The 26,835-nt window shown below is 42.5% G+C and overlaps 1 protein-coding gene and 1 non-coding gene across 11 annotated transcripts in view; both read right to left on the bottom strand.

Annotated features, from left to right (window-relative positions):
- Positions 1 to 26,835, bottom strand: part of CNOT1 (CCR4-NOT transcription complex subunit 1) — a 103,653-nt gene that overhangs the window by 12,335 nt on the left and 64,483 nt on the right. For 6 of the 10 annotated variants that reach the window (XM_026652836.2, XM_026652835.2, XM_026652834.2 and 3 more), the window contains 14 exons: positions 24,554 to 24,670; positions 24,005 to 24,115; positions 23,092 to 23,169; positions 22,604 to 22,781; positions 21,379 to 21,509; positions 17,767 to 18,063; positions 7,463 to 7,603; positions 6,793 to 6,897; positions 5,667 to 5,786; positions 4,866 to 5,057; positions 3,317 to 3,459; positions 2,553 to 2,661; positions 2,292 to 2,461; positions 1,119 to 1,371 (listed from right to left, as the gene is read on the bottom strand). In XM_026652836.2, the coding sequence (XP_026508621.1) occupies positions 1,119 to 1,371; positions 2,292 to 2,461; positions 2,553 to 2,661; positions 3,317 to 3,459; positions 4,866 to 5,057; positions 5,667 to 5,786; positions 6,793 to 6,897; positions 7,463 to 7,603; positions 17,767 to 18,063; positions 21,379 to 21,509; positions 22,604 to 22,781; positions 23,092 to 23,169; positions 24,005 to 24,115; positions 24,554 to 24,670 (2,145 nt within the window). The remainder of the gene's footprint in view (positions 1 to 1,118; positions 1,372 to 2,291; positions 2,462 to 2,552; positions 2,662 to 3,316; positions 3,460 to 4,865; positions 5,058 to 5,666; positions 5,787 to 6,792; positions 6,898 to 7,462; positions 7,604 to 17,766; positions 18,064 to 21,378; positions 21,510 to 22,603; positions 22,782 to 23,091; positions 23,170 to 24,004; positions 24,116 to 24,553; positions 24,671 to 26,835) is intronic. The other 4 variants (XM_026652840.2, XM_026652838.2, XM_026652843.2 and 1 more) reach the window with 1 other exon arrangement.
- On the bottom strand, positions 26,079 to 26,217 carry LOC112107546. The gene has a single exon (XR_002908191.1). It is a non-coding gene; the product is annotated as a small nucleolar RNA SNORA46 (small nucleolar RNA).

The raw sequence follows: 26,835 nt of genomic DNA, 5'->3' as shown, positions 1-26,835 counted from the left end.
GCCTCTCAAGTGAAAAGGTTACAAACTAGATTAGATTATTCATATTAAGAAAGGGTGTGGGGGCTTCTAGTTAGAGCTGACCCAAATAGATGGATAAAGAAAGCAATACCCCTTAGCTGGACTCCATTCCACTTGCCCTGGCCTCTCAGTGAGACACCTGAACTCCAGTTTAGGTTTCATATAGCTGTTGCTTTGTGGCTGGTCTGTCTTCTGTGGAATATCTAGGTTCTCACTGCTTAGTTTTGAAGTGGGAAGTGACATCAGCAGTCAATCTACAGAGTAAATTGGGAACTTCCTCTCCTTGCAGCCATGGCTAAATTGACTTTGTAGCAAGTGCAGCTGTAACTGCAAATTCTGTTTTAGCAGAAGTCTTGCTGCCGGTTTAAAACATGTGTCAAACGGTTGCATTTTTGTCCATATCCAAAGAGTAAAAGTCAGTAGAAACACTGGCCTACTTAAATCTCACTTCTCTTCACTGCAATCCCCATCTACTCCCACCCAAGCAGGTGGAGTTCCAAATCTTCAGGCAACCCTGTAGTCATGTATGTCAAAGTAGAAGCAAAAGGAATGGCATCGTTTATACTATTTAAGTTTAGAAACCATTTTAACCCATCCAGTTTAATAGTTTCCTCCAAAAACAAATGGATAAAAATTGAAAGCATTTTCTGTTCAGGTAGGACAAAGCAATCAGATGCACTTCCACCCACCAGACATTGGTTTCTCTAGACTGACTTTGCCACACAGTTTCTGTTAAGTGTAGGGGAGAAGCAATGTTAAGCCAAATTTCGTTTGACAGAGCTGTCAGAGCTATTACCAAGATCTGTCTCAATAGAAGCTCTCCTGCTACTAGATTTACCCAATAGAATCACAACCTGCACTGACCATTTGTTGCTGTAGTAACTGAATTGGAACAGCACTCACTGAAGGGAGGAGAGATTTTCCACTAAAGTCTCTATCATCAGTGATGAGGAAAAACATATGCCGTAGCACATAAGCTAGACAGAATTTTGATAGCGGTCATACTCATGAAAACTTCAAAAGGATGTTTAACACTGATACATAACACTGTGCTTTAACATTGAGGGCATCACACCCTACTTATGTCGAATAAAAAGCACCTTTCTTTCCAAAAGCTCTACCTGTCCAACAAACGCAGAGAAAGCTTTGGTACTGTCACGGCCAGCTGCAGCTGAATGGTAGAGATTCACCCATTCCCTCAGTAGATACTCTGCCTTCTCCCTCAGGCCTGGTGGATCATCATACTCAGAGGCTTGGGAGATCCCAGAATGCATCATGAAGTTAGGGCCTCCATGAGCACGGTCAATCATTGCTTCATAGTTGGATCGGACCACTTCCATCAACTGGGGTAATCTAGTGAAACAGACCCAAATTAAGAATTAGTCCTATACATTTTTATTTTTGGGAACAGTGCGTAAATGTGAAGCTACTGAGAATAAATTAAAAGCCTATTTCAAGCCACTTAGCAACTGCCCTTCTGATACCTTACATTAGTCTCATTGTGCTATATGTAATACAATGCTCTGGAAGGAGCTTCCCTATACAATTGAAATTACCAACTCATTCATAGGGAAAGTCAAATTTTGAAGCCCAGCCCTACTCCCTGAACGCCAGTGTTTTAGCAGAGCCATCATTCCCATCACAGGATGAAAGCGTCACTTCCTATGGATTAGTGGGGCCCTTAGGAGGAGAGGGACCAGTGACAGATGCCACTGCCTAGTAGCCAGATCTGTGATTGTAGAGTAGACTGCACTGAAAAAGTGTTCCTTATGTAAGATCTCAGACCATCAGAGCAAGTCAAGAGATACTTGGCAGCAGCAACAGAAAGGTTGTTAAGGATAAAAAAAGTTAAGTTGGGTTAGAAACCACATGTTAGCTAATACAGGTTTATTCTCTACCAGTCTCTGTCCAATCTAGACAAACCTAAAATGGCTGAGTGAGATACTAACTAAGAGAATCTTTTTGATATCCTGGTGTTGGAATATAGTGCATAGCAGAGCTTTTTCTACCCCAAAGAAAGCAAGCCTTATTGCAGTTGCTTTTCCAAAGTGCACACAGGTATATGTGCAAAAGTGTTAAATATAGAAGACAGTTTCAGGTGGGGAGAACTACATCATTGATATCAAGACAGAACTAGATGAATCTAGTGCAGAAATGTTTCTGACAGGAAATTTAAGTCAGAATATGCAAAAAGAACACAGTTTTAAGCCATTTTAAATCAGATCACTATTGAGCACCTTAGAGAAGTTCATTGACCAGTATTTCAGTCTCACCCTTCTGGAGCATTCCCTCTGGAGTGAGCATTAATCCTCATCAGAGTCTCAATGGTGTGGAACAGATCTGCCTCTGTTACATGGGCTACACTCCTCTCATCCACCAACAAGATCCTCACCAACTGCATGGCAAATGCCACGGCCATGTAGTTCAAGCCATTCTCCATTGACTGCCAAGATGGAAAATGTAGTCAAGAATATGAAGTATAAACCCTTTAATGAACGGATTACATGAAGTATGTTCAAAAGGTAAACTCTCACCTGTGCCAAGTGAAGATCGTACTGCTGCATGGTAACAAGGTGATTGCGGATTAGCAGCTCCACAGCTTCTACATTGTACTTATACTCATCCCGGCATTCAATCAAGCATCTAGAAAATTAGACACCTTTTTATACGTGCTTGTTTAGCCTAGCTGGACTTGTTAGAAAAATGTGATGCCTCAAGAAGGCTATAGACTTGAGACATTAATTTATTGTTCAGCTCTAACAGAGATATCCTCTACAGGGTTCACCAAGTCGGTGTTTGATTTTAATAGTCAACTGCATCCCAGAGCAGTCTAAAGCTTCACCAAATCTTAGCTCTGGGCATCAGTCCTTTTTAAAGGCTTTTTACACTGAATCGATGAAGCTCTATTTCCAAAGCATGGAAAGTGGCACATCTACCTACCAAGCACTCCTGGAATCAGTCTCTAGTAGAATCAACACATCAACATGCAGGAGAGACTTATTCAAACTAGATTCTCTATTTAAAAAGTGACAAAACTGTCACGCCTGAGGTATGTTTAAACCTTTTATTAAAAGTAGCTTCCTATCAAACTCTAGGGCAAAGGAGCAATACTTAGTCACCTAGCTTTAGTTCATCATATACAAGACAAACTGGAAGTGAAAAATTATGTAGGAGTTACTTTTGTACAGTTATACCATTTTACACACAAGTGTTCTGGAATCACAAATGGTAACTCAACAAGACTAGAGGACAAGGTATGAGGTATTCAAACAAGCGTTCTCTTCCTCCCATTACTGACCTGGTGATCTGCTTGTTACACCATGGAGACCCATAGGCACGGCCATCCTGCAGAGCTTTCAGTACAAGTAGGTGACACTCACGGTAGCGGAGCAGGAGGTCAGCATCTGCACCACTGGTGGCATCCAGTAAGCCTTCAACAGCCTAGAAGAGAAGCAGCTGGTCAGCACATATGGAAAACCCAGTCCTCCACTACAGCCTCCTGAAAAATCAATGAACTTTAAGTACTTCTCCAAAAGCAGTTGTTAACCTTAAAATGTGGCAGCTGCAATATTATCCAAAAACCTGTGATCTCAGCTCATAATGCCATAATATCCAGAAAGGTCTTGTATAAGTTTACCACAGAGAGGGCATCTAGCTAACTGCTCATGCTCCACAAAGGTTTTAACAAAGTATTCTGCAGGTGTCTACCACATCTTAGTGATTTTATATAAAATCACTAAACAGCAAGAAAAAAATTGCAATTCTTTGGGCTGCAACATCAATAAGCCAATGTCTTTTCATCAAACTCAGGTTCTAGAGTCTAATTCTATGTCTGGCTCAGATAAGAACGTGGATGAAAATAAACTGGGTGAGAAGATACCTCTGTTGATAGAAGTAAGGATTCAGACAGTCTACATTAGTAGAAGTGGCCAGTTCAGGTGAGGCTTAACACATGGCAGCTAAGCCAGAACTGAAAAAAGAAAACTTACCCTGCATTACACTAGGAGGGCAATCAGCTTATAGATCAATTTAGCTGATCAAGGTGCAGTCTAGGCTCCTGCCAAGACCTAGTCAAGACAAAACTAGTAGAGGGTGTCCACACCGTCTACTGAGGATGTAAAACTATTTTCACGACTGGTTTTCAGCTTTTAGCACTTTTGGCTCTATCATTGTTCCTGTATTGTAAGAGAGCAGTGGCACTTGTGTCTTAATACTAGTTTCCTCACAGAGCTTGCAAGATTCTTCTGCATTTGTCATCTCTAAAGCCATACATACCATGCTCAGACCCTAGGTTAAGAGTATTGTAATATGCTCTACTTCGTGTTATCCTTGATGTTTCAATTATTGCAGTATATCCCCTGTGCTCAGCACTATTAGTTCTGTCTACTTCCAGGTGTAATTCAAAGGTACTGATGAGCATATTTAAAGGAATCCAAGTTGATCTGGAAGCACATTAAGAGACTGGCTCTTGCACTTTAAGTGCAAGAGCATCCCAGTTGATCTTAACTATGTTCAACAGACTTAATTCTCCCAGCTACAGGGTCTCAGTGAGGAACCTCTATAGTGTTGGAATTTGTTCCCCTTGGTGACTTGCCTAAGTTTGGCATCCTAGAGTGCATGATGCCAAGTGTCTGCATCTTGTGTGTAATCTGTTTTTGCTTCTTTCATTTCTTAACATCTGAAAAAGGCAGTAGTGGTCCTTCAATACAATTCACTGAGTAGTTCCCCACAATATTTGTTCAATTCTAACTATGCATCTGCCAGCTAATAGGCAATCTACTGGCAAAAGGAGTAGTAAAAGCAAACTGAACTGCATATGAGCTGACACAGGAGAACTTGACACTAACCTTCTGGAGCAGTCCAAGCGCGGCTATGGCATCACGGGAGTTACGAGCCACTACTACAGCCTCCAACAGGCTGCGTAAGGCTTGAGCTTGTGGGTTCATGGCCAGGGTATGTGGTATGGATTGTAGGTGTTGTTCCAGTTCTGTCATACATTTATCATAGATCTGTGCTACATCATCTGTAGCCCAAGCTTGCTGTTTTAAAAAAAGTGTATGTGTTTAGTAAGACTTGGCAAGGATTAATTATAAATTATTGTGTGTGGGGGGGAGGGGTGTTAAAGAGTAAAACAAGTATGTAGAATTCATTAAATACCAATTAATCTTTTGACTGCAGCAGAACCTCTGGCACCAGAAAAATGCATCGTAAAGAAGACTCTTAACTCAAATGCTAATGCTTGATTAGTGATATTTTACTTGAATGTACAGTCAGATATTGGTAACATACTAAGTTGTGTAATTGGCAGAGGCCATCCAAATATCCCACTTTAGTTACAAGTTGGTCCATTAACAAGCTCCCAGAAATACCAGCATTGTTATCCATTTCATTCTCAAAAGTTTACATATCTAGTCCTCTCAGATCCATGAGTAGCACTTCAGAATTCAACACAAAAATATACACGATGCGAGGATGGTGTTAAGTTTCCTTCAATCTGGCTGTAGAGGCCACCGACATCCCTCAAAAAAATAGTTTTCTGCGTGCCATTAAAGCCTGATTACCCACTGGTATTCTATGTGAAACTCTCCAAGGTTCATCAAAATGGCTTTGATATTTTCAAGCCAACACACAGTTACAGAAATCTGTACCTTCATAGGCTGAGCCAAGAATCCTGTGGGCTGGGTTAAATCATTGGTAGGCAAGAAGCCGGGGACATTGCGTGCAAACTCTTCATAAACAGCCAGCTGTTTTGGGTCCACACCACCAACCTTTATAATGAAAAAAAAGTGGCACGTCCTTTATTTGGCACTGACAGTGAAGAAAAAACTAAAGGGCAAGTTGTGCAATTAGTTCTAATAAGTGACCTATAGCAATAGTTCTCAACCAAGAGTATGCGTACCCCTGGGGGTACACAGGTCTTCCGGGGGGTACATCAACTCATCTAGGTATTTGCCTAGATTTACAACAGGCTACATAAAAAGGACTAGCGAAATCAGTACAAACTAAAATTTTATACTGCTCTTTATACTGAAATAAGTACAATATTTATATTCCAATTGATTTATAATTGTATGGTAAAAATGAGAAAGTAAGCAATTTTTGAGCTAGTGTGCTGTGACACTATTTTTATGTCTGATTTTGTGAGCAAGTAGTTTTTAAGTGAGGTGAAACTTGGGGTATGCAAGACAAATCAGACTCCTGAAAGGGCTACAGTAGTCTGGAAGGTTGAGAGCCACTGACCTATAGAGCATAAACTCAAAGCTGTACACATCCGGGTATGAGTTCAGTGCAGGGTTGGCGGGAATCCTATATTCCCCACACCCTACTTAACTGCAAAGCAGGAAAATCCCACAGTCTATGCTGCTGCACTTAAGTATGCAGCCTATCGATTTCTTTCTGCCACTGAAAATTGTCTGCAGCTTTAGTGAAGCAGATGTCACCTTAGAAGGTGATGAGAAGCAAAAATAGATTAGAAAGATGGAAGACACTCTAGTGACCATCCTCCACCACCACTGAAGGAGTGTACTGTAGACAAGCTCTAGAAGGAACATACAATATCCTCAGAGTTGAGAGGAAGGGAAGAGGAGAATTGAATAGCTTATTTCACAAGCAAAGTTGTATATGTTTCAGCTACTAAGCAGCTGGATTATTAGCCATGAGACCAAGGCAAAGAAACACACATCTGCTAAGTGTTGCCACCTCCTCCTGCAGTTTTAAGATTAGGAAGAGAGGGAGAAGACATCAAAAATTAAAATTCAGCAAGTCTGTTCTCACCTTCAATCTGATCTGCTCTGGCATCCGTTCAGCCTGGTAAGTTAATACAACAGGATCACAGTACCGACGACCCTCTTGTCTAGCATGCTTTCTGAGCTCAAATTCCTGCAAAAGCAATATAGAGAAGTTGTCACTAGGTATTGTTTATGTGAAGCCTCTAGAACAGGGGTCGGCAACCTTTCAGAAGTGGTGTGCCGAGTCTACATTTATTCACTTTAATTTAAGGTTTTGTGTGCCAGTAATATATTTAAACATTTTTAGAAGGTCTCTTTCTATAAGTCTATAATATAGAACTAAACTATTGTTGTATGTAAAGTAAATAAGGGTTTTAAAATGTTTAAGAAGCTTCATTTAAAATTACATTAAAATGCAGAGCCCCCCGGACCAGTGGCCAGGACCCGGGCAGCGTGACTGCCACTGAAAATCAACTCGCGTGCCGCCTTCGGCACACGTGCCATAGGTTGCCTACCCATGCTCTAAGAACATAAGAAAGGCCGTACCGGGTCAGACCAAAGGTCCATCTAGCCCAGTATCCTGTCTACTGACAGTGGCCAATGCCAGGTGCCCCAGAGGAGTGAACCTAACAGGCAATGATCAAGTGATCTCTCTCCTGCCATCCATCTCCACCCTCTGACAGACAGAGGCTAGGGATAGACACTTCTATACTTACAGTTGCCAGCCTCTTGTCCATTTCAGGGCCTGCTTTTTCCACAGCTGTCTTCTGAATGAAGCAACATGCTAATTCACAGTTATCCTGAGCTAACTGTGCAGCTGCCTGCTCCATCATCTCCCTCTGCTGTGGGGATGCTGCCTATTAAAAAACAGTGTATTAATGAAGGCTGTAAGTTTCCACTGTAAAATGCATCAGTTAATCTTGAAATCTGAGCCACTGACTATACATAATGCCAGTATCAAACAGGGATGTTCTCATGAACATGAGTCACTTTGCATGAAGTTAAATGCTTTATGTTTTATATTTGATATCAAAACTTTCAGTAAACCATGCAGGTAGGGGAGCTAACAAGCAACTTGATCAAGAAATAAAATCAAGAGGGATCTCCTGTACCTCCAGTGTGCGGAATTAAGGAAGAAAGCCCATCAGTACTAGGCTGACAGAGCAGTCGGTTCCTATGCAGGAGAAAACAAGCTTCATGTTAAACAGTCTATGGCCCACACAAACTAAGAAAAGTCATCTGCAGCTAGCAGAGTAAGTTGCTCTATTTATTCCAATGGCATGTCAAACACTGACCCTAAAAACTTCTTCCAAGTAAATCTGTCAACGGCTTCCATCTCCAGAAAGACTACGTGACCAATGCTCTACTTTAGGAAATGAGTCCTGATGGGAAATACAGGTCAGACAGACCTATTTTCAGGGGTACAGAACTTGCATTGCAGTAATAGGATGTAGGTGCCCAGTACCTCAGAAAACCATGTCAATATGGTTCAGTCACATTTTCGTATACAATATAGCCTTAACTAGAATGCCGGTATTTTTCCCTTAGCATTTACAAAGGGAAGTGTGCAGCAACAGCACAATCTATGCTACATTCAGACAGACAAGAAAGACAGGAAAAGGCATTATGAATCCAGACATTTTGGAACAGTGTTTTAGGAGCACACACAAGATGTCAAAGCTATCAGAACCATTAGTCTTCCCTCCCCCAATCGGAGTCTACTCCTTTTTTACCATTATTTTCCAAAAACCAGATTGCCTCTTGTAGATATTAAAATTGGTATTTATTAACCCATTCTAGGGACACAAGCTGGATTTAACAACTGATTTAAGGTTCACCTTCTGCAGTACCTTTTTCTCTGCAGCATTATCTTTTTAACAGCGTAACTTTACAGTAAAGCTAGTTTGTAATCGAGGAAAATTCTACTTTAATACCCTGTAGCTTCAAGGGTAGAGAAATCCCTGCTGTTTTTAGATTTCTACAAACAAAGATAGTACAAAGTGTCGCATAAGCAGCAAGCCTCTGCAAAACTGAAATAATCCTTGGCTGTCCCTTAATTCAGAAAACCATGTAAACGCAGAGATTTACCTGCTTCTGACTCTTTGGGAAACTGCCACAAATTCTGAGATTATTAATCCTTTTTTCCAGCTCATGTTATTTTGATAATCATAGCTTTAGCCATGATTGACGTAGTCTCCCAAAAAGGGAGTTGTCAGCATCTGCAGGCAAAAATCCAATGCATCTATTTTAAGCATGAAACTCAAGGTGGATGTTTGCATCATATCCAATTTTCTATGACTCAAGTCTACAGAAATTGATGATCTCACCTCTAAGAAGGCTAGACTGTCAGAAAAGGAAGATCACTTACCTTATAGTAACTGGAGATCTTCAAGATGTGTGGTCCCCATGGGACACTCTGTACATGGGCATACGCTCTATGCATTTAAGACCGGAAGAGTATTCAGTTGGCCCGCACCTATGCCCTACAGCTCAAGCTCTGAACCGAGGGTATAAAGGGTGGTGCAGACCAACTGCCTCTCCAGTTCCTACTCTAGCATGAATCCAGTGAGAATCTGAGCAGAGGGAAAAGGAGGATGGGATGTGAATACCCACAGGGACCACACAACTTGAAGAACTACAATTACAATAAGAGCAGTAACCTTCCTTCCTTCACATGCTGGGCCGGCACTGTGGGTGAACTCTCAAACAGTGCTCACAGAGGAGGGTTCGAGGAAATTTCCCACACCACAATTGCGGGAATGCTGAAACAAAGGAAGCATCCTTGGAAGAAGCTTGCACTAGGACAAAAATGCTTACTAAAAGTGTGAATGGAGCCCCAAGATGCTGCCCTGCAAATCTCTGAGAAGGGGTTCAAACTGAAGGTTCAATATGTGCCAACAGCACCAGGTTTTAATACCGGGGAGAATGTTCTAATAATGTCTTTTAGGAATTTCACAGTTGTGGGATGATGAAAACCAAGCAGTAGTCCACTGAAGCAGGAAAGGCATTAATAGCTGCTAAGTAATGAACTAATGGACACAGCCAATGTCTTCAAGGAGAGAAGATACACCAGGATAAGAGGCACCGCAGACTCCTCACAGGAGATAAGTGAGGCTGCTGATACCAAATGGAAAAATCATTCCATGTGGCGGCATAGCCCTTCCTTGTTGAGGATTTCCTGCTGCCATGGAGGACGGACTGTACTTGTGAACATGCTCTCTAAAAATTTGTTGTACGTACAAAAACCAGACTTCCAGATGGATAGAGGCTGGGATGGGATGGATGTTTCTGTTCTGAGGCACTAGGGTGCATGTATGGGCAAGAGGTCATCTATAGGACAGTGGTGAACTAGAACTGGCTTGGCCACCACCAAGATTACTGTTGCCTTTTCCTGCCTGATTTTCCTGAGTCCAACCACTACCAGGAAGGCATCCCCTCTGGAATTGTGCCCTTGGGCAGCTTGAGAGCAATAGGGTGCATAAGTATTTCTTTGGGTTGCAAAGAGGTCCCAGGATGGGAATCCCTACTGCTGAAAATTATACAACACTCCTGAAGCGTGCATCTCCCACTCGTGATGCATCAGTTCCAGAGCTTGATTGCCTCCTGGCAGAGTGGGGCAGAATTCACTCCCCCTTGTTTATTATATAAAAACAGTCATGTTGTCCCACCTGATCTGGACACACGTGGACCATATGAAGGGTAGGAATATCTTGCACACTTTATGCATTGCCTGAAGCTTGAGAAGACTGATATGTAATCAGGACTATCGCAGAGTTTGGAGACCCTGATCAGTTTGGTCATGTGTGTGTATTCCCTATCTCATCAGGGAGGCATCTGTAATGAGTGATGTGAGAACAAAGTGAACCCCTACACAGACACTGCCCTTCATTTCCGATCAGGTGAGTGATGGCCAGATGCTCTGCGGAAGCAAGACTCATTTGTCCAGGGAGACCCTGCTCGAAGTGTGGACTGTCTGCAACCATGCCTGATGACACCATAAGTGAAGCCTTGCAAAGGGGGTCATGTAGGTGCATGAGGCCATATAGCATACCAGGACCAGGTAGAATTGGACTGTCATCTGGGGGCTGAGCCAAAGTTGGGCCTCTGTCCCAAGGTAAGCAAGCTTTGGCTGCTTGCTCATTCGGGTTTGCTCTTACAAATTCTATAACTTGTGCAGGGATTAAAGGAGACTTTTCTGGATTTACCTGAAATCCCAAGGAAGGAAAGAGGCTGAGTAAGGAGGCAACTGGCACTTGAGCTTTCTCATATGACTGTCCCATGAGCAGCCAATCACTTAGGTAGGGAAATATTAGGCTACCTTGTCAGCAGATATCCACTGCTACCATGGACAGTACCTTCATAAAAACCCTTAGGGCTATCAAGAGGCTGAATGGGCACGCTGTTGGAAGTGCTCTAAACCCACTAAAGCACAGGAAGTTCCTGTGTAAGGAGTGAAGGTCTACATGAAAATAAGCATCCTTCAAATCAAGAGGCACATACCGAATGCCTTTGCTCAGGGAGGGGATTACAGTGGCCAGTGTAGTCATCCTAAATTTTGAACGACGAAAGAAGAATTTAGCTGCAAGGTCCAGGATGGCTCTCCAGCCCCCCTTCTTTTTAGGGATGAGGAAATGTTTGGAATAAAAGCTCTTCCCCCTATGTGGGGGTGGTACAGGCTCTCCTGCCCCTAATTGGATTAGGGAGTCCACCTCTTGTCTGAGAATGCTCTCATGAGAGGGGATCCTTGAAGAGAGATGGGGTGGGAGGTTTGGAGAAGGAGCAGCAAGGAATTCTATCAGGTAGCCAGTTGATAGAACATCTAACAGTAATCTGTCCAATGCGATATGCTGCCATATTAGGAGAAATGTGTCAGGCAGCCATCTAAGGGGGTAGTGGTAACTGCCTTCCCGGGAGGCAGGTGAGACTGAAGAGGGGAAGGCAGTGGTTGTAGCTTCTGTTCTGCTATATCCTCTAGTGCTTCCTAGAGGGCTCACAGGCTATAGGGCTGGGTGGTACCGATGAGAAGACAGCCTGCAACAGTTCCTATGGAGTGCCGGGTTATATATTCTCGAAGAGCAGAGGGTGGCGTGAGTCCTTGAGGGAGTGAAGCTACTCATCTGTCTTCTCGCTAAATAGGTTGTTACCCTTGAAGGGGAGATCCTCTACTGTTCCTTGGATCGCCTTGGGAATTCTGAGAACTGCAACCAAGAAGCTTGCCTCAACCACTGGTGGCCATTGGGCAGAAAGCCAAATCCACTGCATCGGGTGATGCCCGGAGAGATGATCTGGCAACTAGTCTCCCTTTGTCCAGGATGGCCTGGAATTGGGGCCTACATTTCTGTGTTAGCTTATTAGCAAGCTAATTCTGACAGTTTATTGTAATTAATATTTTATTTGGACATTAATGTCTGAACATTTGCTATGCAGAACAGTAAGCTGTCTGATGAAAAGTTCTTTTGCCAAAGAGATCCAGTCTCCTTGCATCTTTGTCCAAAGGGGTGGACCTATGGTAGTGCATCTTGTTTGCTCCCTGACTGCCTGGAGCTTGGGTAGGGTAGGAAAACAAATATTCTGCCCCCTTGGAAAGAACAAAATGGGGTTGAGGCACAGGTAGCTGGTATGTGCCAACACATCTTAGGGGGCTCCAATCAGGCCTCATTTGTAGGGAATGCCAATTTGGAAGGAGCTGCAGTCTGGAGACTATCCAGGAGTTTACGAGTAAGATCTTGAACCTTTTCTAGTGGGTTCTGGAGAGTTTGTGATCCTCTGCAATAGGTCCCCGATACTGTCTATGATCATCCAGTTGCAAGGGAGAGGCCAATGCCACCACCTCATCTGGAGAGGAAGAAAGTGCTGCCGACAGGTCCAGCTGTACTGGCTGTTCCTGCTCAACAAAGCAACCTGGGAAGGACTGAGGCTCCTCTCTGGGCACCAGTGTCAAAGATCACGTCCCAGTGCCCTCAGTCAGGGACTCAAAAGTACAGACCTCAGGAGCCCAAATGGTGGAATCATAAGGATACGAGTCAGTTCCCAAGGAGAGTACTACTGGTCACTAGCCCAACATTGCAGATCACGAGGGGGTGAAGGCAACTAGGAGCCTCTGGAAGCTCTGTCTGGGCTGATGTCTGGACTCCGAGCACCCAGGGGAACCACTGGTATCCCTTTGTGCTCGTCTGAGGAATAGGAGTTATCCAACTATTGGCGGAGCCAGAGGTACCGTGTGCATCTTGCAACCACCCAAACTGTCAGAGTAATCAGCAAATAGTGCACTGACAGCATCCAAGTGCCCACAGCATGGCTGGTGCTTGGGACTGGCAAATGATGTGCTAATGATTTAGGGATGTCCCTCGATACTATCCGGCCTGAAAGGATCAGCGACTCGGGATCAGTGTAAAATTGCCAGGTCCTCGGGAAGAGCATATTAAGGCCTAATACTGTGGTTCTCAAACTGGGGGTCAGGACCCCTCAGAGGGTTGCGAGGTTATTACATGGGTGATCGCGAGCTGCCAGGCTTCACCCCAAGCCCCGCTTCACCTCCAGCATTTATAATAATGCTAAATATTTAAAAAGTGGTTTTAATTTACCGGGGGGGGGGGGAGCCCACTCAGGCTTGCTGTGTGAAAGGAGTCACCAATACAAAAGTTTGAGAACCACTGGCCTAATGGAGAGCTGGAGAGAGTCTTGGGTACAGGTGGAGCCACTGGTGCGAGTTTTGGCACAGCAATTTTCTTATGGTGTTTTCCGAGGATGAACACTCCCTCTATCCATGTGTGGTGCAGGGGTCAGTCCTGTCCCTTTCAGAGAGTTTTGGAGCAGTAGCACTTCCCAACAGCAGTGGTGCTGTTCCCCATGAGCTCTTGGTGCACCCAGCCCTGGGCACAGCATCTCACTTGGGGCCAAGAGGGAGAGGATTCTGAGCTAGAGCACGCTGGTGCCAGAATGGCACTACCTAGAGGCTCAGGTTGACAAGATGGGGAGGAGGAGGATGATCCAGGATCACATTGGGACCTCATGGAGCGTTCCTTTAATTGTGTACGAGCCTCAACTACTGAGAATGCCTAGTATGAGGGGGAAGTAATGGCAGTCACACTTTGAAGGAAGGTGCAATCCCCTGATGCAGCACAGGCAGCTCTCGAGTGGGTCAGTAACTGGGAAGACCTGGAAAAAAGCACGCAGGGCCTGAAGCCTGGAATCTTGGCTATCCTTAATGCCTGGAAAAGTAGGCACTGGGGGACCACCCTGAACCATCCAACTAGGCTTACTAAGCTAAATATCTAAGATAAGCTACTTACAAAGACTATTTACAGAGCCAGTTCAAGTGGGAATGCTGAGAAGGCAGCAGTCACAGAAGGGTTCAGTCGCAGACTCAAAGTGGTAGAAAGGAACTAGAGGCGGTCAATCCATGCCACCCCTCATGCCCTCAATTCAGAGCATGGAAGTTATAGTGCACTGGCACTGACCAACAGACACTGCATTGAAGAATCTTCTGGTCTCAGATGACCAGAACTCATGTGAACCCACAGCAAATGCCCATAGGGACCAGCACTTGAAGAATCACAAGGACGGACCACTTGCTGTTAAGGGAGATTTTGCTATACATTTAAAAGCTACTGACACTGCCTGGTGCTGTACAAGACAACAGCCCGTCACAACCCTTTGTGTGAAGTTTCTCTACCTCTAACAATGCATCTTGCCTGAAATCAAAGCACAGAAGCTCTCACTCCCTCTGTGATGAAGTGGGAATTTTCTGTAATATTTTTATGAATGATGTGTATGGCAGGTGATTTATTTGACTAGGGATTGCTACCAAGTGAGAGTAGAAGGGTTAAAATGCTGCTCCTGGAGTAAAGCAGGAGATGGGTGGTGTTTAGGTCATGTGACTCTAAAGGTATAAATGGGTTAAGGACTGGCTGAAAATGCCCATAATAGTGGAGAATCTAGAAAGACCAGGGAGCCCCAAGAACTGGACAACTGATACCTAACAGTAGGAAACTGTGGCAGGCAGAACATGTAAATTGAGCAGGGGTCCTGCAAGAGGACCAAGACAATGGATCAAGAGCTGACCAGAGGCTAGGAGAAGCAACAGCTTTTTGAGAGACACAGGGATCTCACCCAGGACTGTCAAAGAGGCCAGGAGGGGGAGAGAGCCAAAATGGATTCTTCAGTAGCTTGGCTGGGTACAACCCTGATGCTGGCCAGTCAGAATTGTCTTCACCTTTACTTTTTTATGCTATCTTGGGGACTTTCCCAATGCTGTGTTCCAGTTGACTAATAAACCCTACTGTTTTGAAAAGGCTGCCTGGTGTCACTGCAAATACTTGCTGAGGTGCACTAATCCCTGAAGAAAGCAAAAAAGTCTAGGAACAGAATTCTTATTTGGACTTGCTGGACAGAGCTCACGGAGTGAAACAGGAGTGCTGGAGCCCAGAGACTCTGTCTCGAGATGCTGAAGTCATCTGGCTTACCTTTAAGAATGGGACCCCTTGGGGGTCTGGCCCACTGAAAGGGTTCCTCCAAAGGACTGTTTAAAAGCTGGGGCATAGCACAGATCCTGTGCTATGCCTACCTACCTCCACAGAGACACTTCAAGCCAATTTATGACGAAGCAAAATGTTGTTTGCGATGGGCTGACAAAATTCCTTTGAACTACAAATGCCAGGCCAAAAGGGGTATTCACTCTGTTTTAGTTAGAGAACTAAAGCAATAAATTTTTGAAAATGCTTTCCTGGTTTAGTTTGAACACCCTAAAAGAGGACTGCACAGTCCTCCTTGGCCTGGCAACAGGGTTTCTACACATACTGCTGAAATGGGGAAAAAAAATAATAATCTGTCAAATGATTTACAGGATCAGGCATCTTAGATCAACATCTGATCTACATTCAGACTGCATTTTGGTGACAGTGTGATCCTAAGATGTCGTCACTGTTCATTTGAAGAGAACAAAATAAAAATCCATTATAGTACTGTAAGTAAAGAAGAGACAAGAGGTCAAACAGTACACTAGCTATAAATCTGCTATCCAGTCCTGGATGCATCATCAAGAGACAGTGCTATAATGAGACCCCTATTCACAGTTTCATGAGCTGCCAGGACTAGAAATTTGCAATGGTAGATATGCACTAAGCTTTTCTAGTTACATTGAGTGTTTTATCATCAATGCCATCAGTTGATAAGATCTCAGCTGCTAAAGCTGTGTTCGAACAGAAATGGAAAAATACAAGGCGGTAGTCTAAGTTAGTATATTTTAACAGCTTATTCTGATAGGTAGAAGCCTCCATCCATTGCTCTGAGTGCTTAAACCATATCAAGACAATTACATATAACTGACTAATGCCTCAGGTCACCCACTGCAATAATAGGTCTGATCTACACTCTATGCCCCTCAGCCCTCGCAGATGAATTGGGGAGTTCCAGAGTCAAGCAGCTGTGCCAGCAGTTTCCTCAAATTAAACCAGGGGCTCAAGCACCTCTGGTGGTCTTAAATGCTGAGCTACTGCATGGAGCAGTGGTCTGAGATTACCAGGCCCCTATATGCAACGATTTAGAAATTCTCACACACGTCCCCGATAACTACCACTTACAAACCAACATGCAGCACTGGTTTTGAATGTTCTCAACATGAAGCTCTGATCATTAAGAAGGCAGTTATATCTGGCACTACTTTAGGCTTCCAGGTCTCAAGAAATAGCCTCAAGGAAAGTGCATTACAGTAAATTAGTCCATCAGGATGGCAGAGATATGGGTAACTATAGCAGAAGTTCACACCCGAGAAGTGATTACACAGTTCATCCTTGCCAGGCAGACAGGTTACTGCTTGAACATCTTTGCAGCTAAATAAGAATCTTAAGTTGTGAAGCTATACTATCAATAGGAGAAATCCTCTCTCAGCAGAGGTGCAACATGAACTGGTGCGGCTTGTTGCTCCCCCTCCAGCTACCATCATTCCTCTCTATGGCAAGAGCCTCAGCCAACTGACTCTCATCCTGGTCTTCAGTCTTAGAAAGAATCTATATCATTGCACCCAAGAGGTCAAATGTGATGGAGAGCTGGGTGTCAGCTTTACTAAGCCTTTCATATTCCCTGCAATCCTCAAAATCTTGCCTTGAGCCCATTACCATGCAATGGAGTCAGTCCATTACAACATGACCCCTCTCAGCCATAGAAAAAGGGGAAGGGATTGTCCTTAACCAAGATGTAAACAGATTTCTGGAGCCCTAATTTTACCCCTCAAAACAGCTATACCTTGAACTTGCATGATGCTTCAACCCTCATATCTACCCAAAATGGTTCATATACTTGAGTGCTGGTGGTGAGTATGGTAAGCTTTCTGGATAATGATCTACTAAACGATTTGTTACGGGCTGGCAGTTCATAAATTGTTTTAAAACAAAATTGTATTATCTTTACATTAGTTTAGCCTATGGAGAAAAGTCACAGGGGAAGCTTTAAAATAATGTGTTAGAAGACTTGACAACAGCCTCTAGAAAAGCCAATAAATCAAGCAGTTTAATTGTACAGAATAATCTCTCAATTTTATACTTGCTAATGGAACAATTAAGTGAATGGAATAGATGGTCTGAAGCATATATACACATATACAAAGACAAACTTGCATATTTTGCCAGGAAATTTAATTTTCAGTACCAAGGGCTAATCTCCCATTGCTTTTGGATTCTATTTTAAAGGTAACAGGCCCATGCACTCCAAGTACAGGAAAGGTGAAGCCAATCAGGAAGTTTTGGTTCTATGAAGTATGATACAAAGACACCAGAAGATGTATCTCAACAGTCTAAAGACTGAAGGCTAACAACTCCTCTACTATTTTAAGGCAAACTTAGTTCTGCTTCAGCTAACCATATTGACACACCAATCATACAAAGATTTCTTGTCTCTGGGATCCTCTACCCCCATATTCATGATTCCAGGTAACTCCAATAGACAAGTACTCAGTTTACAGCAATGCAATTAATTAGGAAGTCAATGCTAATGAGTGGAGTTCAATGAAGTTGCACCATCTTACCCGCAGTGCAGTAGCAAAACTGTTCTTCAAGTTGGTAGCAATGCTCATCATCAGAGGTTCCCTGCAGGTAATCATGGCCATACCAGCAGTCAGGTTCCGCATCATGTGGTGTGCCGCTACACGCATGCGTGACTCCTCTGAATCCAGTGCAAAGTCCTTTCTGACTATCTGTTCACAGGTAGTCATGGCAATCTTAATGGACCGGTCTACCACTGGATGGACAAGCTCTTGCACTGCACGCTCTATAGCTTGACGCACACACTGCTTTAGCTGTGGGTGGGCCTGGAACAGTGGAATCTACAGGGGAAAATTAAAACAACTTTGTGTGATTAGGCAACAGAAGGGTCAAACCAAAGTCAAAGAACAAGTACTCCTACATCTACTTTTTAAAGAAATAGTAAAATCTTAGTTCTGTTTTAAAAAAAAAATAGATCAGATGTCGATTGCCAAGAAACATTAGCAGCTTTAACTGTGAATTACAGCTTTTCAGCTCACAAGACACTCCTCAGCCAGCCAACAGATACTTGTTTGACAGCACTGGCAGCAGAGTGCTTTTGGCTACAAGAGAACAGAAGTAATCCTTTCAAAAAGAACTAGCGAAAAAACAGTCTGGAAATGAACAGAAAGCCAATTAAAAAGGGTAAGAGGCAAAAACGGGGAGGTATATAGGAGATAGGGCAGCAAAACTACAAAAGCTGCAGTTTTACCTTGCAAAAGGGCATCCCTTGAAGGAATTTAAAATAAAGTTGGATTAAAAATGAAAGTTAGTATCAGGTAGTACACCTTCTTTTGAGTCCCCTGCGAACTCTGATTTTGACCTGTTGCTCCGAAAAACCCATACAAAAGGGAAGATAGGCAGTGCTATCCCAATGCACAAAAATAGAAAATGCTCTAAGGTTTTTTTGTTTTGTTTTTGTTTTAAACCTCCTAGTGTTACTTGCAAAACCCGAGACTAACTGAAAGAAACTAAGTCTCCTTAAAATATTTTTGTTGGTGCCGTTGTCCACCCACATTCCAGTGTGCACAAGAGTGAAATGAGAGCTACAAATTCTTCAACAGGCTTTGTTCTGGACAGCTCTTTCAGTCAGATTGCTGGTGGAATCAACTGGAATCTTAAAACAAGAGGTTACAAAAAAGCTTCCTCCTTGGAATTGAGAGAAGTGAAGCAACCAAAATTTACCGTAGGCTAACTGAAAAAGGTTCAGGTGTCCACTCCTCATTCATGACATCACCACCAGTTAGTTTAAAATACTAAACCTCTCAAGCAGAGCTTCACATACAGATGAAAATTATATGAAATTAAGTATTCAATACCAGCATTCTAAATTCTCATCTAGTGCACACAGATAGGTACAGGGAAAGCATCTATTCAAGACTTAGCATTGAGGTACTCCTACAGACAATTGTTTAGGTAACTCCATTTAGTTCACCAAATTGCTGTGGCATTTGGTGGACAACAGAAAAATCTCTTCTAACTCAACACAGAACATTTTAGTTTTGACCCATTCCACAGAGGTTTGGCTGAAGAGACTGATTCTGCACATCAGTGAAAGTTGCATCCTGATGGAGTAAATTCTATGCTCACGGACCCCAACATGTTCATTCTTGACTAGAAGCAGGGTGCAGTTCGAGTCAGCTAAGTAGCCTCAGCTGATCTCAGTTGTCAGAACAGTAGTAATGCGGTTTTTATGCAATCAATCCATCCTAAACTATATTGACTTTCTACATTAAAGGAACTCAAACTGTACCTAAAAAAATTTAGCCACACCTGTGCTTTGTGTACTTCTGTAAATTGTGTTTACTCTAATCGACTGCATTCTACTGAGGCAGAAGTTTTGAAAGGATCTTTAAGGGTGGGATAAAATATAGCCTATTGCAATAGTCGTTCCTGGTGGTGGATAAAAAATGTCATCTCTTCTACATTAGCAAGGTTAGACTATAACTACTAGCGAATAACAGAAAAGCATTCTTAGTTACTGCTGCTACCTGGAACTGAAGAGCAACCAGGCATTCAGAAGTAAAAGACTGAATCTCTTTACCAGATTGGATTTACTCCAGTAGATGCGGAGGTGCCAACTGCACTCCCTTACTACAAAATCAATTTCAAATTTGGTTCAAGTCACAAGGTACAGATGGGTGGGTCTCATTCTGGTTTCTAGTAGATGCTAGCCTAAAAAGTGTAGCCTGATTTAGGGTGTACTGATAATATTAATTTGAATAATATGGGAATTTGATTTTAACAATAATATTAATTATTAATAATTAGTATGGGTTTTAAGCTCGCCAATCTGTTTGATCAGAAGATAAAAGTTCTTGTCCTGAATCAGGCTCCACAGAATTTATAAAGGACCCTCGGGGGTATGACAGGAAGCTCACACTGAGACAGATATAGCCTTAAAGACTTATTAAAATTAATAGTAAGTAAATGGTAAAATACCCAGAGTTACAAAGTTACAATTGCATTACTGCTATTCAAAAGATACATATGATAATATAGTAGTATATGCAACAAAGCTTTGGTTAACATACTGACAACCTTCCTTGGTAACCTGGTGGCAAGAGACACAGGAACAGCCTTGTGGTTCAGGTTTCTCAATTCTTGAGTAAGGGATGCAGTGCTTAGAAAATGCTAAGAGCTATCAAAGCTGACTAGGGTTTACTTGACTAACTTAAACCAAAACCTAACAAACAAACTAAGAATAAAACTTAGGGAAACCAAGCTTAGCCTAGTTCCTTTGAAACTTAAAGTTTAAGAAGAACAAGTATAGCCTACTAATAGTAGCAGTCATCGTAGATAGAATAGATAGAGTGGAGGAAGTAAGTGAGAACTGGAGATGGAGCAAAGTAAGAACTCGAGTACTCTATTGAGGTGGGTTACCTCTTATAGGGCAAATGCCGGAAATCCTTCCTCTTATGCCCAAATTTCATTCCTCACCCACAGAAATGTTAGGGTACACTTAACCCATAGGCTAGTATGTATGTGCGTATTGATGACAGGTATGTACGCACATCAGTCTCTTGTGGTGTACTTGTTAAGTCTGTGGGTACAACATTGAAAACCCCCCTATGCCATTCTCCATTGTCTATTGGTCTAGATAAAAGGTCAGACATAGGCGTGGGTACTCATCTATTTAGATAAGCTATAGGTCAACTTTGCTTTCTGAGTAAAAGGTCTTAATATAGATATGCTTTAGCCTAACATACAGGATATGGCCTGTAGGTCTCTTGCATTACAGCCAAACTTACTTTAAATATAAATCTATACACCTATTACAATAAACGGAAACATTTTTTATACATACACACACACACACACACACACACACACACACGTTAGAGTCCTGTAGGCTACAAAAGTTTCAAGGCAATTTGACACCACTCATAGGAGTAGCTTAGTGCAGAAACAGTTCTGGCAGGACATATGAGGACTGACATACTTGTGTGAAAGAGCAGACCACCTGTATACATTGTGCTTAACTCCAGTCAACATTAACTAGTTCCTCAATTTCAGAAGAGTGCTTTTTGGGGAAAGTGAGAGCCCCTACAGGCCATTGTCTATTCTGGGACTACAAAAACTTTCTGTAACAAGCCACAATGAGCTCTAGTACTTACAGTCGGATTTAGAGTAATGTGCGGAGCCAGCCCTCCCAGAGAGTAGACGTTGATGTCATGGTAACTGTACTGAGGTTGTGGAGGAACGGATGCTGTACAAGTGGTGTTAGTAGCTGGGGTTGTAGAAGCAGCTGTAGAACATAAAAGTTGTAAGAATTCTTTAGAGTTGCTTCTTTACTCTAAACTAATTCACTGAGTAAACTAAAACTCTATGTTTGCCTCATACACTTGGCAAGTACATCATTTGAAAATTTACCATTTAATTGCAAAGCTTCTGAAAAAGCAGGGTGATAAGCCAGTAACAGCTTACACCATCTCTCCACCTTCGTTTGTAGAAAGAGAGCATTATTTACTGTGTCATGCACAATTATAGCAATCCTTGGCTGCCTTTCTGCAAGTGCACCTTGCCACCCTCCCCAGCATTCAGTATTTACAGGTTTTCCATGCAAGAACAGTCCACAGCATCATTTCCACTCATTTCTTTAGACTAAATTACTTACCTTTTTCAATAGTTTAGGCTTCTCACTTCAGTGATGTCCCAGTCTGTGTTCAAGCACTGAGACTTTGTAATTGTACACTTTTCATTCAAGCCCCACTACATCAGATTCTTTTGTGAGATAAAGTAAGCAGTCCTGTGTAGCTTATGCTATTACACATATGAAGAGTTTAACAACGATCCTGCAGCTCAATAAGTAATCCTCACTATCCTGCTTTTTAGTTTAAAGCCATTGTGTGTACAGACACCGAGTATGTGGACAGTTTTGGTACATCTTCGCTGGGGACTGCACCTTGACACCATGACATGTGAATGACCCAAGCGCTCTACCAGTGGGAGTTTTACCTCCTGGTAGGGCCATCCAAGTCAGATAGGTCAAAGGATAGGGACCAGATGAAAAGCAGTCCACTGGTCCTCCAGATTGGGGGAATAGGCTAAACAACATATCCTTGTAAAAAAAATTGAGAGCGCCATTCTGGCAAACAGCATGACAAATACGGGAGCCTTATTTGTCCCCTAAGTGATATCTGACAATGCAGGAAGGATTCCAATTTTGGTACATGCAAACATGTCTAGAAGCTTTCTAATCAATTCCTTCTCCAAATTCTAGGCTCTCGCCAAATATAAACTCTCACTAAACTGCTGCTATAATAATTTAGCAAGCCTCACTTTAACTTCAAAAGCAGCAGATTGTATTTTTGCAATACAGCTGAAACTTCAACTACTTACTGGTTGTTGTGATTGGTGGTAGCTCCTCCGGCTGTTTTACATCCTTCTTTGGAGCAGACAGCTGTTCATCCAAATTTTTCAACCGATCCTTGTCTTTCAGGAGGTTTCCAGGTTTCAGCTCATTGATGTCTAGTGCAAGGTTCTTGCAGAGCACCTCAATCTCAAATTTCAGATTTAGCTGCACAAAATTCCAGTATGATCATTTTAGGTAACACTAATAAGGGAACCCCTCTGTTTCCCATTCTACCTCTCATATCTTAAGACTCTAGGCATTAGATCAATATTCGGCAAGGGGACTGTCTAGAAGCACCGAAGTTAGCACCATGACTAAATGAGGCATCTAAATCCAACAATACTATAAAAATGGAGTTGAGGACTGAAGTTTGGAAGTCCAACAGTATTCCTGCATTACATTTTGCTAAGCTGATCAGTCAAGAAAATCCATTAATGTTCAGTAAGTGTAGAAAAAAAAGTTAAAAGCAACTTACTTTTAAGTCATGTTCTTGATGCAGCTCAGCTAAAACGTTCATGATTGCCATCGTCCAGGGGTTTGGAGGCCTGAAAACCTACCAGAGAATTGGAGAGAAGTCTGTCAGACAAAGCAATTCCTTTCCAAAAGGTGTAAATTAAAACTCAGCACAAGTGTATTTTAAAACCATAAAACACACTAACACCAATTTGCATTTGTATGGCTGTGAAAGAGTGATGACATTTTTCAATAATGGTGTTTATGGAGAGTACAGCAATATCCTACCCCAGCAGTATGTTTGGGGGGGGGGGGGGGGGGGAAGACCTCAGGTTAGCATTAAAGAAAATTTAATGAGAAGTTAATTCCAAACTGGAACATTAGAAGGAGCCAGTTCATTGTGGCTTTCATTTGCCAGATCAACAGTGCCATTGCAAAAGTAGAACTGGGGAGACAGAAAAGCTGATCCAGGAAGGAGAAAGGGACACAAAGCTAATGAGGTTTAGAAGAAAACTGGGCTCTGGGACTTCCCCATTTGTGGGCAAACCAAGGAACAATGTACAGCTGTTTAAGCACATATTCCAACCAAACCATTCTTCCAGAACAAAGTGCAACATCTACAAGATCTCTTTTCCCTTTTCATAGATTCATAGATTCTAGGACTGGAAGGGACCTCGAGAGGTCATCGAGTCCAATCCACTGCCCGCATGGCAGGACCAAATACTGTCTAGACCATCCCCAGGTCACAATCTCTTTACACACCTTATTTCCATGCATTTCCTTCCCAATCACCTGACATAAGATATTTAGTTTTGAATGAATAGTTTAAAAAAAAATCCAGTTAGTTTACATTTGTTACATTACAATATTTATTTGCTAGTTAGTTTGGAGAGCCACTTCAATAGTTACGTCTCAGCAGATTTGAGTTCACTTACCACACTTCTGACACTGGATTCTAAGACTTTGGCAACAAATGGTACTACATAAAGCAACTCCTGTTGCCCCTTAACATAAGCCTCCAGAAGTAATGATTTCACATCCAAATCCTAAAACACAAAAATGTGTCAATTAAACTTGGGTGTGGGGCGAGATACACACTCCTATTTCTTGTAGGGCTACAGTTTCATTATAGCATTGACATTTGCTGAATCAAAACAGCCTTAGAATTTTATGCAGCTGCTACTTTTTCTGGGAAGTAATTACTTTGCACACTAAAAGTAAATATTTCAAAATGTACCTAATATGTGGATTTATGGGGACAAAGTTACTTAAATCTCGCAAAAGTACGGATTTTGGAACCTTTGATAAATAAGGTATTAAAATGTTCATAAGACTTTTAAACCACAGAATCAGATTTTTGTACTTCAGCAAGCTTATTGTACAAAAAGGTAAGAGGTTCCAGGCTAAAGTTCAGCTGAATTTCTTGACTTCAAATCTGTCACAAGCTTAACAGGTTTTTTGGGACAGATTAAATGTGAGCTCACCGTGTGCAAGATGGGTTTATTTTTAGCCAACGTGATCATTCCCAACCAGTGGCCAAGGTTCTTCAGAAGGGAACGGTCAGAGAAGTTGGCTGCAGCTTTATCTGATGTCAGTAGCACCTAACGGATGATTAAAAAGGAGAACAACTTAGACAAAGAACTATGAGATAAACATCCAAAGCCAATTTAAGCATTTAATACACACTGACTTTAGAAAGTCTTGAGTTCTAGAACACTGAAGTATTTAGCTGCACTTTAACCATGAAGGAGACAGTCCTTTGGACTTTAATACACTGAAACTATGGTTTGTCAAGTTTCTAGGAACAGTCCCCTACTAGCCTGTAAGGAGAACTACAATAAGTTCTTCTCCTTCAAGGAGCCTTAAAATGTAAACTGACAAAACCCAGAAAAGTACAACTCCATGCCAGGACTACCACACCTATGTATCTTGAAAATCAGCAATCCAGAATTCCACACAACAGCTAGAAATCCCTCCTATCTAGTGAGACCGGGTATGGGTGAGATGATATCTATTTTTATTAGGTCAACTTCTGTTGGAGACACACAAGCTTCGAGCTTACAGAAAGCTCTTCAGGCCTGGGAAGAGTACTTGGGCCATGTCTACACTACAAGGAGCCAAGTGTGCATACAAGTGGTTTGACTGTAATGTCTCAATGCTGACATAAGTTAGGTCAACGTAATTTTGTAGTGCAGACATGGCCCAAGTACTCTTCCCAGGCCTGAAGAGCTTTCTGTAAGCTCGAAGCTTGTGTGTGTCTCCAACAGAAGTTGACCTAATAAAAATAGATATCACCTCACCCACACCCCGTCTCACTAGATAGGAGGGATTTCTAGCTGTTGTGTCAGTGTGGGGCATTGTGTGACTGCTCCTGGAGGCCAACAACAAGTTGACATAAGCAACACAGTATCTACACTGAGACTGTGTTGACCTAATTACGTCAACCGTGACTCTATGCCACTCAGGGAGTGGTATTACTAAATCAGTGTAGAGGGGCACTTCTGTTGGAGGAGACAATTTTAAGTGAAGACACTTTGGCATCTAGGTCGATGCAAATGCAGTTAGGTTGAGTTAAGGGCTGGTCTACACTAGGCAGCTTGGGCGTCACCACTAAATACAAGGTGGAAAGGATTGTTTAGCGTAAGTAGCTAAGGCACATTTCCAGGGACCATTGAAGGTGAAGTGGCCTGTTAACACCACCTTCAATGGTCCCTGGAAATGTGCCTTAGCTTCTTATGATTAACAATTTGTTTCACTTCATATTTAGCTGTGAAGAAGCCCTGTGTAAGCCCTCGAAAGCTTGTCTCTCTCACCAACAGAAGTCTATCCAATAAAAAGGGTATTACTTCACCCACCTTGTGTGTCTCATATCCTGGGACCAAACAGCTACAAAAACACTGCATACCTCCCATATAACGGCATGTAAACCATCAGCAGTGAAGCATAAGTAGTTAGTTTCCCAAATAGTTGGAGTCAGTTCTGGTCTCTGAAGACCTTTTAAACATGTAGTTCTGTTCCTTAGCTTATAGTAGCATCAACCAAATGGTAGGTGGTCAGTTGTGCTCAGAAGAGTGCCAAGGAATTATTTTGCACTACAGCGTAACCTATAGTGGAGAGAAATCCCATCCACAGGTTTAAAAATAGTGCTAATTGACATATACTGGTAATTCACTCCTGTTTTTCATTTTCCCCTTGCCATTATGTTAAAATTGGGATTTAATCTTCCCATGCCTGCACTTCCACTTTCATTTTTAACTTCCTTCTAACTAGGGGTCAGCAAATGAAATTAATAGACAGCAGGTTTAAAACAAAAGGAAGTATTTCTTCAGACAACACACAGTCAAACTGTAGAACTCTTTGCCAGAGGATGTTGTGAAGGCCAAGACTAACAGGATTCAAAAAGGAACTAGATAAGAGGATAGGTCCGTCAATGGCTATTAGCCAGGATGGACAGGGATAGTGTTCCTAGCCTGTTTGCCAGAAGCTGGGAATGGGCGACAGGGGATGGATCACACGGTGATTCCCTGTTCTGTTCATTCCCTCTGAAGCACCTGGCATTGGCCACTGTCGGAAGAACGGATACTGGGCTAGATGGATCTTTGGTCTGACCCAGTATGGCCGTTCTTTTGTTCTCCCTCATACTTCTGTTGCCAAAGCAGTACACAGACTATGCTTCCCTCAAGCTGCCTTTAAGTGCTCCTTCAGTATTTTCCTACTGCCTTCACACCATCCATGCAATCTTTTCCACTTGAGAATCCTCTGAGAA

Source organism: Terrapene carolina, unplaced genomic scaffold (assembly GCF_002925995.2).
Source record: "Terrapene carolina triunguis isolate 2854851 unplaced genomic scaffold, T_m_triunguis-2.0 Scaffold130, whole genome shotgun sequence".
Taxonomy (NCBI): domain Eukaryota; kingdom Metazoa; phylum Chordata; order Testudines; family Emydidae; genus Terrapene; species Terrapene triunguis.
Note: the sequence above shows the minus strand (reverse complement) of the source record. Positions and strands in the feature narration are given on the sequence as shown.